This window comes from Zootoca vivipara, chromosome 1, assembly GCF_965207765.1.
Source record: "Zootoca vivipara chromosome 1, rZooViv2.hap1.1, whole genome shotgun sequence".
Taxonomy (NCBI): domain Eukaryota; kingdom Metazoa; phylum Chordata; class Lepidosauria; order Squamata; family Lacertidae; genus Zootoca; species Zootoca vivipara.
In genome coordinates, this window is record NC_142582.1 from 21,448,400 (window position 1) to 21,465,675 (window position 17,276).

At 39.6% G+C, this 17,276-nt stretch overlaps 1 protein-coding gene across 4 annotated transcripts in view; it reads left to right on the forward strand.

Annotated features, from left to right (window-relative positions):
* The window catches only part of PLEKHA3 (pleckstrin homology domain containing A3), a 28,137-nt gene that overhangs the window by 6,229 nt on the left and 4,632 nt on the right, over positions 1-17,276 (forward strand). For all 4 annotated transcript variants that reach the window (XM_035134467.3, XM_035134458.3, XM_088676701.1 and 1 more), the window contains exons 3-7: positions 3,374-3,490; positions 4,736-4,891; positions 5,931-6,067; positions 15,391-15,555; positions 16,561-16,604. In XM_035134467.3, the coding sequence (XP_034990358.1) occupies positions 3,374-3,490; positions 4,736-4,891; positions 5,931-6,067; positions 15,391-15,555; positions 16,561-16,604 (619 nt within the window). The remainder of the gene's footprint in view (positions 1-3,373; positions 3,491-4,735; positions 4,892-5,930; positions 6,068-15,390; positions 15,556-16,560; positions 16,605-17,276) is intronic.

Genomic DNA, 17,276 nt, shown 5'->3' on the forward strand with positions numbered 1-17,276 from the left:
TTGAAATACTTGCTGAAAATACATTTGCACTTTAAAGCACAAAGAGATAGTAGATAATAGAGGGCAAGTAGAATTAATCATCGAATAAATTCCACCAACTCATGAGCATTTTGTTTGATTTATTCGTTCGTCCCGGTTTGTTCTCTCATTTTACAGGGCTGGCCACTGGGACAGCAAAGGATGCTGTTTCCTTTTATTCTGTTGAAAAGGCTTTCTTACTTGCCATAACTTCTTCTTCTTCTTCTTCTTCGATCACTCATAGCCGAGTAAGATTGTCCTTCCATAAACACTGTTTTAACAGTGAGTCCGTAAGTGACTGTGGAGGCCAATTCTGGATCCACACGTCCTTCCACGGTGGGGACATTGGTTTTCACGCGGGAGTTGATCACGTTGTGGATTTGCCAAGCGTGCCTTCCTCTTAGCATGTTTCTCCCTTGCGTCCTGTGTTCAAGTGTCTTCAAAGCCCATGACACCTTTGGTAAAGGCTGTTCTCCAACTGGAGCGCTCACAGGCTCCAGTTGTCAGTGTTTATACTACATTGTTTTAGATTTGCCTTGAGGCAGTCTTTAAACCTCTTTTGTTGACCACCAGCATAACACTTTCCATTTTTAAGTTCAGAATAGAGAAGTTGCTTTGTTAGATGGTCATCAGGCATCCGCACAACATGACCAGTCCAACGAAGTCGGTGTTGAAGAATCATTGCTTCAACACTGGTGATCTTTGTTTCTTCCAGTACAGTGGTACCTCGGGTCACAAATGCTTCACGTTACAAACTCCTCTAACCCAGAAATACTACCTCAGGTTAACAACTTTGCTTCAGGATGAGAATAGAAACTGTGCTCTGGCAGCGCGGCGGCAGCAGGAGGCCCCATTAGCTAAAGTGGTGCTTCAGGTTAAGAACAGTTTCAGGTTAAGAACGGGCCTCTGGAACGAATTAAGTTCTTAACCAGAGGTACCACTGTACACAGATATTAGTTTGTTTTGTTCCATTGCAGCAGATCCCATATGAGTTCCATAAGATGCTTCATCGGGTCTCTACCTTAACTGCAGCACCATTGACTTTGTTTAATTCCGCAGCTCGTTTCTCATTTTGCTCAACTTGAATCAAGTTCAAATCCCTGCAATATGCTTAGATAGCAAGGTCTGTCTTTTGAACTTGCAAATGGATTTGTCTTGGATCATTAACCCATACATTCTTTTTATCACATTTCCTCATGACCAAAGCACATTTGCAGGTGGCAAAAAACACTCCACGGGGAAGTAGCCTCTGTTGCGCTGTGACGTGCACCAGATTTAGGGTTTTTTAAAATGATCTGTAGTGAAACTCACAGATGCGCTTTCTTTCAGGAATGTCATCATTCCCATGGGTAGATCTTGACTGGTTGGAACAGATGGCGGACAAAACCCTTGGCTATAATGCAGACAGTTCTTGCTTATAAGATTGGGTTTCCTCATATTAACAGTGCATTTTCTCCTCCAGTGCCAAATGTACACTTGTACATTGTATTGTTGAGACAGGCTGTCATTCTAGATTCATAGAGCCTTCCTTTAGGTGGAGATATCAGTGACTTGTGGGACAGATGTGTCGGCTTAGTGCTTTAAATGCACTTACAGATTTAATCTCATACGTTGATAAAAGCAGCTGGTAAATGTGAGCTATCCATTTTCCTTACCAGCTTTGTTGAGCATGAATTAACAGGCACAGAGCTGTGAAATCCACATAGTAAGCACCCTTTACATCTCCCTCTTGATCTTTTTGTTGTTTAAAGCGCTACTCAATTACTTGCCCCTTGCCACAGTGGAGAAAGGACAAATGCACACTTGGATTCCGTCCCTCCACTCTCTGCATTTGTGATCAGGGACTTCAGCGTATTGCTAGGATTGTCTACTAATTACAGATCTCTGTCTCATGATAAATCACTTAAAAAAATACAGTACACATTAAATATTGTATTTTCAACACGGGGTGGCATTTTTGCATGTTGAAATAAAAAGAGATACACACCCCAAAGTGTTCCCTGAATTCTCAGTCTTATTGATAAAATGTTTTTCTCCCATTGAGTAACAAACATATTAATTAGTCTGCTGATTAAACTGGTTCAGTTTCCATCTGAATAAGGCATCCTGCTTGTGTACAGTCAAACCTTGGTTCCCTGAACGGCTTAGTTGCCAAGCAAATCGGCTCCTGAACACTGCAAAGTCGAAAGTAAATGTTCCTGCTTGCGAAGCTCCTGCAGCCAATCATAAGCCGTGCCTTGGTTTGCGAACGGTTTTGGGAGTCGAACGGATTGGGGGACCCAGGGCAGTCTCGAGCAGGTCGCGCGCCCTGGTGCTGAGGGGCGGAGATCGCTCCAGCGCCCCCGCCCTCGCAGGGCGCAGCATGGTTTCCACGCGGCTTTGCCGCGTGGCGCCCGGCCTACCGGCCCGGCGCCCTAGCACACCGCACCACCGGGGGTCTACCTAGAGCCGGTCCTGGGGGGACCGTTGCCCAACTTCATCCCTTGACTGCCTTCACCAGTACCATGCTAGTAACTTTGTGCATGTTGGAGACAGGAGCAGTCGCAAGCCCAGGAAACTGAATAATAACAATAACAACCATTATATTTATACCCTGCCCATTTGGCTGGGTTGCCCCAGCCACTCTGGGCTGCTTCCAACACATATAAAAGCATAATAAAACACCTAACATTTAAAAAAATTCCCACTTGTACTGGTGTTTGGTGCCTTCATCCTGATTTGTGCTGCTGTGCCAGCACAGTGGCCTATAGAAGAGTGACTAAACTGAATTTCATCATTATGTTCTTACATCTTACTGATAGTATCTGAACAACCAAAAGTGCTAGTTGGTACCCAATATATCCCCTACCCCCTGGTATTGCTTAACTTCAACTTCCAACATCCCTGCCATGCTTTCTGGAGATGATGGGAGATTAGTTCAGTGACATTTGGAGGGCAAAGGGTTCCCCACTACCTTAACTAACTCATTTTCAGGGTAGACTCAAATAAATCAGTGGATTTAAGTTGGTCAGCCTGTAACTTGTCCACTGATTTCAGTGGATCTTCTCTTACTATAACTTAGTCAAATAGCATCAATTATTTCACGAGTTTCAAAAAATAGTACAGAATTTGACAGAAATAGTACAAAATTTGACAGAGCCGGCAAAGGTATAGTAGTCTGGGAAATGTGGATTCGTATTTGTATATTATTAATGTGTGTGTCGGTTTTGATTTTGAAGATTACATAAAGAGACTTAAATCTTACTTACAACTAAGAGGTCTAAACTGAGGAACGGTGCTGTTGTTGTGTGTGATAATTGCATTTTGAAACAAAGCAGATTAATGTTGTTGTTTTCTGTTTGCACTGTTTCCCTAGGCTGGCAGCCTCGCTGGTTTGTTCTTGATAACGGGATATTGTCTTACTACGATTCGCAGGATGATGTTTGCAAAGGCAGCAAAGGCAGCATAAAGATGGCAGTGTGTGAAATCAAAGGTAGGCTCTCTCAATAAGAAAACTCTTCTTACATTCTAGGCTGAGATATCTAACGTGAGCAGTAGGGCTGGGCGATACCTGGTTTTCAATATTGCAATATATCGCCAGGTAAACATCGTGATATACTGATATATCACAATTTCTGAAATAAGGATGGAGCTATGTAGTGGCGTTGACCGGCTTCACAGTTTCCCCTACATTGTGATTTTTGCACGCACACACATAATGATTCGTGATATATTACCAGGTCAAAAACTATGAAACCGGTATCACAATATGGACTTCAAACCGCTTTTGGAGGATATATTGATATATCGCCCTGTCCTGCTAGGCAGTCTTTGCAAAATAAGCCGATTATTTCAAGCATCAGCTTGACGCCTAGTACAAGTACAAATGTTTTTACTGTATATAGTCACAGGTCCAGTAATTGAGGGTCTGCTTCTCCCTTTGCTTCTTTTTTTTGGGTTTTCCTCCCACCTCTTTCTTGTCCAGTGTCACCCCGCTGTTCTCCAGAATCACCCAGAGAGGCTCTGCTGCCCTTTGTCTTCCTTCACTCCGGTGAAAAACTGTGGGTTATATCTGGTGGTAGTGTCACTCAGAGTTGTTGTTGTTAGAGTATGACTAACAGTGGATATACAATGGGCAGGATTCACCTAACCACCCTGTGCATGCATGGACTTCTGCTTGTTCAATGGGCCTTTTCCCCTGCCCCCTGAAATAGGCTCCCGAGGTGGGCAGGGGGTGGGAGAACACCCCCCCCCCCAGAATAGTGCAGGGGAGAGGGTACAGTATTGTTCCACCTGGCAGGCTGGAATGCTTGTGCTGCTGGAACAAGTGGGATATGGAATCCTAGAACTGTAGAGTTGGAAGGGACCCTGGAGATCAAACTTGCAACCTTGGTGTTACCAGCACCATGCTGTAACCAACTGAGCTATCCACATGGGGTTGGAAGAGTGCAACATTGAATTCCACCCAATGGCTATTGGGTCAGAGGCAGCATTGCTTCTGAATACCAATTGCTTGGAATTGCCCAAGGGGAGAGCACTGTTGTGCTCAGGTTCTGCTTGACAGATTTCCCCAAAGGCACCCAGTTGGCCGCCGTGAGAACAGTATGCTGGACTGATATACTAGATAATACACTAGATATTGGAAGGAGGACAGTCGTAACTGGGAAGTACTAACTCTGTGATTCCAGGCAGCCTTTGAAAAACCTGTGCTTCTAATTTATCTCACCCCTGTCGTAAGTTCACCCGACAGACAGCACCAGAATGGAGTTAATCATCCCAGGGGAACAGCATTTCTACATGAAAGCCGTTAATGCAGCTGAACGGCAGAGGTGGCTGGTAGCCCTGGGGAGCTCGAAAGCCTGTTTGGCAGACACCAGAACTAAAAAAGAAAAAGGTACGGTACCCATACTTTGCCCTTAGCCAACCCTCACTTGCTTATCTTCTTATTTACATCCAGTCTATAGACAGTGGTCCTGGTGGTCAGCTTCCTCCTCCTTAGTCTCAGTGTTGCCATCATAGGAGGAGGATTGGGGACAGAGCAAAAGTTAGCTGGCTCATTGGCCCTGGCTCCTGTTTGAATGTTATCTTAAGTCAAGTCACTTGAAGACTTTTGTTGTTGTAGTAGTATAAAGCGACTAAGAAATGTAACTAATAATAATAATAATAATAATAAAAGTCAGACATTCCTTTTGTTTAAAGGAATATACAGTGGTACCTTGGTTCTCAAACTTAATCCGTTCCGGATGTCCATTCCAAAACCAAAGCGTTCCAAAACAAAGGCACGCTTCTCCATAGAAGGTAATGCAAAATGGATTAATCTGTTCCAGACTTTTAAAAACAACCCCTAAAACAGCAATTTAACACGAGACCCTTGAGCCATAAAATGAAAGCAATAATCAATGTACTGTACTATAAAATAAACAAGACAGTATTGTAGATGATGAAAATTAAAAGTATTATTTTTTCTTACTGCACTGGTGATAGTCATTGTTTGGATGGGGGGCTTTTATCCATTTCCACAGTGACACAATCAATCAATCAATCAATCAATCAATCAGTAGCTGAACTGGGTTCCACACAGTCACAAAAACAAATGAGCTGAAAAAGCCTCAAAAACAAAAATGCAAAATAAATAGCAAGAACAAAAGTGCCAAACTGTTACAGAAGTCCGTTTGACTTCCAAAATGTTCAAAAATGAAGTCGCAGCTTCTGATTGGTGCAGGTGTGCCAGAAACAATAGTTGACAGCTTTATCAGACGTTCAGCTTCCGAAAAACGTTCAAAAACCGGAACACTTACTTCCAGGTTTTCGGCGTTTGGGAACCAAAGCGTTTTGAGAACCATGGTACCACTGTAAATGCCTACATCGTAAAACTTGTCACAGGAACTCACGTACCTGACCAGTGAAGTTTCTGCTTCCCAATGTCCTTGCAGAAGTTAATGAAACCAATGAATCTCTGAAAACCAAAATGTCTGAGCTTCGTCTCTACTGTGACCTCCTAATGCAGCAGGTGCATACAATCCAAGAATACGTTCACCATGATGAAAATCACTTGTCGCCCAGCATTGAGGTATCGGATCATTTTTTTAAAATTAATATTATTCGTTTTGGATTGGGAGGAGAAAGCATCAGCATTAAGTTGGACCCACCAGTTTGTCCAGTAGGGCCCAAATACAACTCTTTAGTTTCAATAATTACTTTTGGTTTATGTATATCAGGGGTCACCAAACTTTTTCAGCAGGGGGCCGGTCCACTGTCCCACAGACCTTGTGGGGGGCCGGACTATATTTTGAAAAAAAATAATGATCGAATTCCTATGCCCCACAAATAACCCAGAGATGCATTTTAAATAAAAGGACACATTCTACTCATGTAAAAACATATGCTGATTTCCCAGACCGTCCACGGGCCGGATTGAAAAGGCGATTGGGCCGCATCTTGCCCCCCGGCCTTAGTTTGGGGACCCCTGATGTATATATTAAATGGCCTATTGTTTAGTCTGGTCTTCTCAAGTTTTTAAATCTGTGTTTTTAACTTTGGAGTTGTTGGTGTGTTTTTATTTTCCTGTTGTATTTAGGTTGCTTTTGATTTTATGACTTTCTATTTACAGTGGTCCCTCGACTTATGAACTTAATCCATTCCGAATGCACATTCATAGGCCGAAAAGTTCGGAAGTCAAAACACGGTTTCCCATAAGAAATTTTTTTTTGAAAAATTCGTAAGTCGAAAAAACCGCATGTAAAAATTCGTAAGTTGAGGAAACCGCATTTAAAGACGCCAACGGTTTCCATTCGGATGTTGAAAAATTCGTAAGCGTGCGGCCATTTGTCCCATTCGTAAGTCGAAACCTACGGATGTCGAGTAATTTGTAAGTCGAGGGACCGCTGTAGATTGTTTTTAGACTTACTTATTGTGAGTTATCCACAGAACTTTGTTATGGGGCAGCATGTAAATGTGATAAATATATAAAACACATCACTCTTTCATCTCCAGGTCTACTGAAAGGGGCCTGCACAAATAAAATTACCTATAGAGATCAATATGAAACAGCAAAATAGGGGGCTTCCGGTTTCGCCGCGGTCACGATCGGACGCGCTCCGGGAGGTCTCCGACCCTCGGGGTGTTTTGCTGGTAAAAAAAGGGGGTAGCGGAAGGCTTAACGCACCCCCAGGAGAAGGGTCGGGAGGCGATCTCGACCTGGAAGCGTTGGTGGTGTCCGGAGGAGTCTCGGCACCCCTCGCCCTCCCGCTGGAGGAGCAGAGGTGGGGGAGAACCCAGGGCACTAAGACGATACGATCGACTTTTCCAGCAAAAAGCCGCGTCTCCGACGTGTTTCTGACGGTAAAATTTCGTTGCATTTTTACCGTGCTTTAACCCAGGGGCGTTGAATTAAGAAGGGAGAAAAACTGAAAAAGCCCCCCCATTTGAACAGCGAGCAAAAACAGCGATTGAAATAGAGCAATCCGCTGAAGGGGGAGGGCGGCAGAGCGGTAACAAAGAAACCTTTTATACTTTAAGAGACGCCGCCGGGAAAATAAAAGAGATGAGATAAAAGACACCAATTTAAGGATTTTATTTTTGAAGCCATCCGTATTCTGATTAAAATAAAACGCATACAATAAAACTGTGCCTGTGATAAAAGACTCTAAACTTGAATAACTGCTTAAGTGCGCCACAAAGGGGAGTCGAAGGGAAGAGAGTAATTTTACCAATTAAATGCAAGCCCGGTGACTGGCAAAACGACTTTTAAAAAAAACGGAGTGGGAGAGGGTGAAAGAGAGAAAGGTTGTCCAAAATGGCGAACACCCCTCCACAGGAATGATGAAGCAAAAATCTGAATGAAGAAGCCGGAAGTAAGGAGAGAAGCATAGATAAAAGAAGCGAGTTAAGAGGGAATCCAAATTCAACGCAGAGGGAAAGAAGGACATCTAGTGGCAAATAAAATACGGCAACAAGTTTGCTTGAAATCTAATACAACGCCATCGTGTGGTGAGAAAAAGATTCTACAGCTTGGAAATACAATCGAATATAATTGACAAACCATGAATGAGAGACTGAAAAAGATAGGGACAGGAAATTCCCAGCAAAGAAGGAATTCTGCAGTGGAAGAAATGGATTTAAAAGAACTTATCTGGAGTTTGAAAGGTGATATTGGGGAAGTGAAGAAAGATCTGTCAGAGATTAAAAAAGAAATGAGCGATAGAGTGAAAAAATTGGAAGACAAGATGGATAACATAGAAGAAAGGATAGAGACTGGCGAGAAAGAAAGGAATGAAATGAAAACCCAGCTGGGTGAAGTGGATGAAAGAAGTAAAGCAGCAGAATTGGAAATACAAGAAATGAAAGAAAAAATTCAGATGCTGGAAAATAACCTCAAAAAAGCAGCCAAGGAAAAAAGGGAGGAGAAAAAGGAAATGGATAGAATGAAAAAAGAATTAGAAGAACAAAGAACAATGCAAGAGGCGGCCCTTGATGCCCTTGCCATGCAACAACTCAAACTCCGGGAAAAGACGCTGAGGTTCCGGAACATTCCAGAAAAAGATAACGAAGATATAGAAAAATGGCTGATGGAAGAACTAGCAAAATGGTTAGAGATGGAACCTGAAGAAATAGAAGGAGGAGTTGAAAAAATTTTCAGAGTAAATTCGAAAAAGGCAAGAGCAAACAACTGGCCTGGAGATTGCATAGCGAGCTTCACCACAAACTGGCTGGTAGAGAAGATATTACAGACTAAAGGAAAAAAGAAACTGAGAATAGAAGGAGTAGAGATCTTCATATTAAAGGAGGTGCCACCAAGACTAATTAAAAAAAGACAGAAATATGGATTTCTCACAAAAATTTTAAATGCAAAAAAAATCCCCTTCCGCTGGGAATATCCAGAAGGCTTGTCTTTCTTCTACAAAGGGAGAAGGAGGAAGTTCGAGAACTTAGGCCAGGCCGATATATTCTGGAGAAAATATTGGCAGGAACTGGGTGGTGAAAAAGCCCGGCCGATAGACGAACCACAAGATAGCAACCAAGAAGACAACGATGACATCAGTTTGGAAGAGAAAGAAATTGAAGAAAAAGACAATCAAGATGCAGAGACAACATAAGAACTTTAAGTTAAATAAGGTATAAATAAGGTTATATGTGAAAGACAATGTTTGTGATAGGAATGGGGATATAGGATTTAAACGCTTCAATATGAATAGACAAAATGAAAAAGAACTCTCTCCTGAAATAGGCTTCTGATGTTTATGCATATCATATTTAAATTGTTTTCTGTAGTTGCGAACGATTAAAATTTCTTTTTTTCTTTTTTCTTTTTTTAAAAAAAATTCCCAATAAATTACAATAAATCAAAATGAAATTAAAGATCATATCTTGGAATGTGAACGGATTAAATAATAAGAAAAAAAGAAACAAATTAGGACATATTTTGAAAAAATCAAATTGGGATATTATTTGCCTCCAGGAAACCCATATAAATAATAAACACGAAAGAATCTTAAAAAATGATAAATTGGGGAAAGAGTTTATATCTGCAGGTGAAAAAAAGAAGAGAGGAGTGGTGGTATATGTCAAAGGGAAGTGGGAACCAAAGCTAATTTGGAAAGATACAGAGGGAAGGATAATAATGGTCGAAATAAAGGTGGAAGGAGAGTCATGGCTAATTGCAGGGATATATGCACCTAATGGGAGTAAAATGGAATTTTTTAAGGAACTAGAAGGGAAATTACTAGAACACATTGATAAGCAAATTTTAGTAATGGGAGATCTAAATGGAGTCTTAAACCCAGAACTAGATAAATCAATAATTAGGAAGAATGAAAAGAGTCGCAAATTACCAAAAAGTTTTGAAGAGATGGTGGGGAATTTAGAATTGATTGACGTTTGGAGATACAAACATCCGATACAAAAAGAATATACATTCTATTCATCTATACACAAATCGGCCACTAGAATAGACGGAATATGGATCTCAAAAAATTTAATAATAAGAATAGGGAAAACAGAAATATTACCCAGAACAATGACTGATCACAATCCGGTTATGTTAAATATAGAAAAAAAAGAGCAGGACATAAAGAGAAGATGGAGAATGAATATATTTCTATTGAAAAATAAAAAAATCTTACAGGGGGCCCGCAAGATGGTACAGGAGTATTTTGAATTTAATGGTAATGGGGAGGTAGATTTAAAAACAGTGTGGGATGCTGGGAAGGCCGTGACAAGAGGATATTTTTTACAACAAAATAAGATTGACAAAATGGCCAAAGAGAAAAAGAAAAAACAGCTGGAAGATGAAATTAAGAGGAAGGAGAAGCTATTGTATAAAACTAAGAAAGAGGAACTCAATAAAGAGATTAAAATCTTAAGGGGAGAATACGAGAGAATGGTGGAACAAGAAATGGAAAGAGAAACCCAATTCTGGAAATATAAGAACTTCGAGTGGGCTAATAAGCCAGGAAAGATGTTAGCTTGGCAATTAAAAAAAAGAAAAAATGAGAGGTGGATAAATAGATTAAAAGTAGAAGGAAGATTGGTTGAAAAACCCAAAGAAATTAGAGGAATATTTGAAAAATTTTATGCAAATTTATACCGAAACGAAGGGGAAAAAGAAGAAGAGATAGAGAATTTTTTAAATAAATATAAGTTACCCAGAATTCCGGGTGATAAGATTAAAGTACTAAATGAGATGATAACAGATAGAGAAATAAGAGAGGCAATACAAAGGATGAAAATTGGCAAATCGCCAGGCCCTGATGGGATCCCTATAGAGTTCTATAAAAGCATGGAAGATCTATTGCTAGCCCCATTGAAAAAGGTCATGAATGGAATACTAATGGAGGGAAAGGTACCAGATTCTTGGAGAGAGGCTACAATAACCCTCCTTCCTAAACAAGACGCCGACCTAGATCAACCCACAAACTATAGACCCATCTCCTTATTAAACTGTGATTATAAAATTTTCGCTAGTATTTTGGCTAATAGATTTAATTGGTTCCTGAAAGAAATAATACATGAAAATCAATCTGGATTCGTTAAAGGGCGACAATTAAAAGACAACATAAGAAATATAATAAATATAATTGAATGTCTTGAAAATAATAGAGGGAAGGAGGCAGCACTTTTGTCAATCGACGCCGAGAAGGCCTTCGACAATGTGTCGTGGGCCTTCCTGAAAAAAACACTGCAACATCTAGAGATTGGAGAAAAAATGATTAGAGCAATTGGATCGATATATAGTAAACAAAAAGCTAAAATAATAATAAATGGAATAACAACAGAAGAAATTAATATAGAAAAAGGTACGAGACAGGGCTGCCCCCTGTCCCCTCTATTATTTATAATAGTATTAGAGATCTTGCTAAAAAATATCAGAGAGGATAAAGAAATCGAAGGGATAAAGATAGGGGCCACAAGATACAAAGTCAGAGCCTTTGCTGACGATGTTATGATTACTACAGAAAATCCACTAAAAAGCGTCCCAAGAGCATTAGAAAGAATAAATGAATTTGGAAAATTAGCAGGGTTCAAGTTAAATTATAAAAAAAGCAGTCTGTTAGTAAGAAATTTAGAAGAAAGTGACAAAAAGGAATTACAAGAAAATACTGGCATTGAAATTAGGAAGAAAATAAAATATTTGGGCATACAAATAACAAATAAAAATATTGACCTGTATCAAGAAAATTATGAAAAAAAGTGGAAGGAAATTAAACATAAATTGGAAATTTGGAAAAAATTAAAAATCTCGTTTATGGGTAGGATCTCAGTGATAAAAATGAGTGTCCTCCCAAAAATGATTTTTTTGTTTCAAAGTATTCCGATTTTGGGAGGTTCACATTGTTTTGACTTATGGAAAAAAGATATAATGAAATTCATCTGGGAGGACAAGAAGCCAAGAATCAAACACAAATTATTAATTGAAAAAAAAGAAAGGGGGGGGTTTAGTTTACCTGATTTTGAACTGTATCACGATGCGGCAGCCCTGCTATGGTTAAAAGATTGGATTGAATTGAAAAATACCGAAATTTTAGATTTAGAGGGATATGGAGTAGGGTTTGGTTGGCACCACTATCTAATGAAAGGAAAATTGGGGAAACACAGCACCTTCTGGAATAGTATTGTGAGGAAATCTTTAATTAAAATATGGAAAAAATATCAGGGCGTCTTGGAACCAAAAGTACCATGGTGGTTGTCACCTAAAGAAGCAATAGCAGTTAAAAGGGTTAATATGGATAAAGATTGGCCAACATATAAAGATTTATTAAAAGAAGAGAATGGAAATTTAAAATTGAAAGAATATAATGAAGTCAAAAAGTATTGCAATGTTTGGCTGCAATACTTTCAAATAAATCAGAAATTTAGTGAAGACAAAAAAATTGGCTTCGAAAGAGAGATATCCAAATTTGGGAAAATATTATTGGAGCGGAAAAATAAATTTATCCGAAATTTGTATGATTTATTGTTGGATTGGGCCACAAAAGATGAGTTAACCAAAGCGGTTATGATAAAATGGGCACAAGATTTGGGGAAAACAATTACGGTTGAAAATTGGGAAAGTTTATGGATTAGAGATTCAAATTATATTTCAAATTACGATTTAAAAGAGAATGTGCTCAAGATGCAATTTAGGTGGCATCTCACCCCTTCGAAGTTAGCCAAGATGTACGGAGGGGTCAGTAACACCTGTTGGAGGTGCAAGGAAGAAGTAGGTACTTTCCTACACATCTGGTGGTGCTGCAAAGAAATTAAGAAGTTCTGGGATGAGATATACCAAGAATTAAAAAAAATAGTGAGATACTCCTTTAAAAAAGAGCCGGAAATTTTCCTCTTGAGTATGCTGAAGGAAGACATAAAACCAAAAGACAGATGCGTGCTAATGCATGCAACAACAGCGGGTAGACTCCTAGTCGCCAAAAATTGGAAGAGTAAAAAAATACCAAATAAAGAAGAGTGGTTGACCAAATTAATAAATTATCAAAATTCAGCAATCAAAGTCGGAATATCTAAAGGTTTAAGCGAAGAAAAAGCAGGAGAAGAGTGGAAACCGCTCAAGATTTATTTACAAAAACAAGTGGAAAAGGCGCAACTAATAACAGACTTATGAGGGTCACAATATTAAGAAAACAAATTAAATTAGAGAGAGGTATGCGGTTTATCAGTGAAACCTATATCAGAATATAGGAGTGGTTGGAAGTCACGATATGGTGAAGGGGGGAGAGGGTGGGGGGTTAGTAGATTTTAACAATGCGTAATGTTATAGTGGTCGAAATATATATACACTTTTTTTGCTTTTTGTCTTCTCTCTTCTTCCTTTTCCTCTTTTCCTTTTCTTTCTCTTTTTTCTCTCCTTCTTTATCTCCCTTTTTTCTTTCTTTTTCTTTTTCCCTTTTTTTTTTTTTTTTAAATTGCATTTGTTATGTTATGTTAAGATATATTAAGTTATGTTATGTTACATCAAAAATTGTTATGTTTGTTAGGTTTTTCATAAGTTAGAATTCTTTTCCCCCCCCTTTTTTTTATTCTTTTTTTTCCTCATCTGAAGTAACTTTTGGGTTGACATTATTTATTTATTTTTTCTGTTCTGTGTAGTTATGTTGTTATATCTGCTATCCATATTCTATTCTTTTTATATGTTGAATTTTAAAGATTTTCAATAAAGATTATTTTAAATTAAAAAAAAAAAAAAAAAGAAACAGCAAAATAAATAGTAGAAAACTTAATTGCAAAAGGCAGGCAAAAAACAAGCAGAAAGAGCAGCAACAATTGGTAAAATGTCATTCGGTGAAAATAGCAGAACAGCACGGGATTGTTGAAACAGTGGGTGTGAAACAGAGGCTGTAGTCTTGTACCCGTTTGCCTGGGAGCAAGTCCCATTGAACTCAAGAGAGATTGCTTCTGAGTAGACTTGTATAGGATTGCACAGTTAGCAGCAGGGTGGATTTGATTTAGATCACTAGTCAGTAAGACTTGATTTAAATCATATTTGTTTTTACAGAAAGACTCATTCTTGCTGGTATAATCTTAATATTTACAACCAGATGAAGGCTTCATTTTTGGAACAATAAATTTTCAGAGTAGTTTTTACAGTTATATCAAAAATTACTGATTTGGTTATACTATCTGAAATACATAAAGTGATAATTATGAAATTATTGTGGGGTATAATAAGTTAACTTTATATTTGGACAACTTTTCTGCTGTACTTTATTGGAAGGAGAAAAATGACCATTCCCTTAATAACAATTTAAACAATTTATTTAACTAAAACAATAACATTGTGGCATATGTATCCATGTTTGTTAACTGATGTGGTTAAACATCTTAAAAAACAACAACAACCTTAGACTGAGTTTTAGCACACATGAAAAACTTAAACAAATCCTTATTTCCTGATAAATAGCCTTTGGACTACAATGTAACTTAAATAGAAAACTAACTTTAGAAAGATTTTTTCTCCAAAAGCATTTTATTTTAAAAATCCGAATTAAAAAAATAATCCTATTTTTTTGGTATGTGTGTTTGTTTGTTGTTGTTTTTAAAAAAATCTTTTGATTTTTATCCACCCTGGATAGCAGGAATTTCAGATCCTTTCATTCGCAAATGAAAATGCTTGTTTCATTTCAAAGTGTTGGTGTTGACCTTTAAAGCCCTAAACGGCCTCGGTCCGGTATACCTGAAGGAGCGTCTCCACCCCCATCGTTCTGCCCGGACACTGAGGTCCAGCTCTGAGGGCCTTCTGGCTGTTCCCTCGCTACGAGAAGCCAAGTTACAGGGAACCAGGCAGAGGGCCTTCTCGGTAGTGGCACCCACCCTGTGGAATGCCCTCCCACTAGAGGTCAAAGAGAACAACAATTACCAGACCTTTAGAAGGCATCTCAAGGCAGCCCTGTTTAGGGAAGCTTTTAATGTTTGATGGATTTCTGTATTTTAGAATTTCTGTTTTGTTGGAAGCCGCCCAGAGTGGCTGGGGGAACCCGGCCAGATGGGCGGGGTATAAATAATAAATTATTATTATTGTTGTTGTTGTTGTTGTTGTCCTTCCGTTGCACCAGAGAAAAATGTTACACCACAACAGAAATGTCAGTGGAGTTTTGGCCTACTTTTATGTCTCTGTCTGCCTTTACAGCAGGGATATGAAATCTGTGGCCGCTTCAGAGGTTGTTGGAGCACCATCAGCCCCAGGCAGCCTTGCCAGTAGCCAAGGATGATGCTTTACCCAAATGTTGAACATTCCTCGGAGTCAGTCTAAAATGCAAGCCAAGAAGAATGCTACACAAGCTTGCAGTTCATTAAAGAGTTGACGTGTTGCCCAGTCAGCGTCTCTCGTTTCACCAAAAAGCTTTTATCGGGCAACAAATGTTAAGTGAATTCACTGTTCTCTATTGCTTCCCGTGTTTCCAGAATATGAACGAAGCGTCCTCCTTGCTCAGCGCTACCTGTGACACGTTTATCACGACCCTCGAAGAATGTGTGAAAATAGCAAACGCCAAGTTCAAGCCAGAGATGTTTCAGTTGCCTCACCCCGATCCTTTAGTTTCTCCTGTGTCGCCTTCACCTGTGCAAATGGTTGGACATTTTTTTAATATCTCTCCCCACCCCCACCCCCAATTCTCTGCAGGCTGGAGGGAGTTTGAGAGAGCATGATGGTGGGATGATTTTCAAAAGGAGAGGTTCCACCAAACTGCCATAGTCTGCTTTTCCCAAGTCAATGAATTGATCCTCTCTCAAGAGTAATTAAGGCTGCGATCCTTACCAGGAAAGAAGTGTTTACATTTTTAAGTGTTTGCAAGTGCCTGGCTGCATGTGTGTGTGGAAGCAAACTTGGATATGTTTTGGGGTAGTCGGTGAGGCCTTTCAGTGCCCAATGAAGTCAATGGGATTCATCTGTGAGGGAAATATGTTTGTCATTTTTCTCCTGTCCTCCCTCTGGGGAGCTCTGGGACTGCCTACATGGCTCCTCCCTGTTTTATCCTCACAACAACTCTGTGAGGTAGGCCAAGAGCCCAAAATTACCCATGGAGCTTTGTGGTTGAATGGGGATTTGAACTCTGGCCACCACCACCACCACCACCCCAGCCTGAATTAGCACTGTCTAACCACCTGGCCACACTGTTTATTGTTTTCTTTTATGTATTTCTGTTTTTAACTTTTGCCCTTCCTCCCAAAGGGGAGGCCAGGATAGAGCGTCTGCTCTTTGTTGTACACAGGAGGGCCCACCCTGGTTCAGTCCACAACATATCCACTGCCTTGAGGGTTTTGGGCGTTTATTTTTGTGCAGTCAAGAGTTTTATAAATTTTATGAAATAAATACAGTAAGTAAGTAGGCCTGTTTGAATCCCAGGGAAGCTGCTGCCAGTTCAGTGTAGGCAATATGGAGCTAGACTGACCAGTGGTCTGACTCTATATGACGCAGCATCCTATGTTTAAAATTGCCTGCTTCAAAATAAAACACCCACCCAATCCCTCCCTTATTTTTTTTCTTTATTAAAAATATCATCGTCCTTAAGATACAGATAACCAACCAAAAAAGTAGTATGTAATAACCTGTTTTGTTTTAAAATTACTTTCTAGATGAAACGTTCTGTTAGCCACCCAGGTACTTGTAATCCAGAGAGGTAAGTACAAAATTGCGAACGTATTACTTTTTAAATCCTGGAAACCAACCAGCCAACCAATAAATAGAAAGTTTCTTCGTTATTATTATTATATGAAGCCCCATATCGTCTCAAATAAAAAAGCAGTTATCTGTTTCCCAGTTAATCCAAACTCGGATGGTATTCAGCCAAGTTTCACTCAGAGGCAGACCCATTGAAATGAATGAGCATGGCAGAGTCAGGTCCATTCACTTCAATGGATCTACTATGAGTAAAATTTGCTTGTTGAATACCACCCACAGTAAGCTGCTTTGCACAAATATGCAGGTTCCTGGATCTGACAGATAGATAGCATGCTTCATGCTTCTCTCTGGTACTTTTTATTTATTGTTTATTTATTGTCACACTAAACCAAGGTTTGGCATAGCATGTCATCTGAACCAGGACTTGTGATTAAGTTCTGTTCTCACTAACCACCAGTTGTAGCCCAAAACCAGCCTTGCTTACAGCTCTTGATTATTTATATATTTACGTTTCTTTTACATGCCTGTTTTTCTCCAGGAAGCCAAAGGTGGATACGTGGTCCTCTCCCTCCCAGTTTTATCCTCGCACCTATCCTCTGTATAGGGTGTTTTGCTGAGCCTCAGCCTCCTACTCTGGGTCACCAACTAGGCTCATTGCAACAGTGCTGGG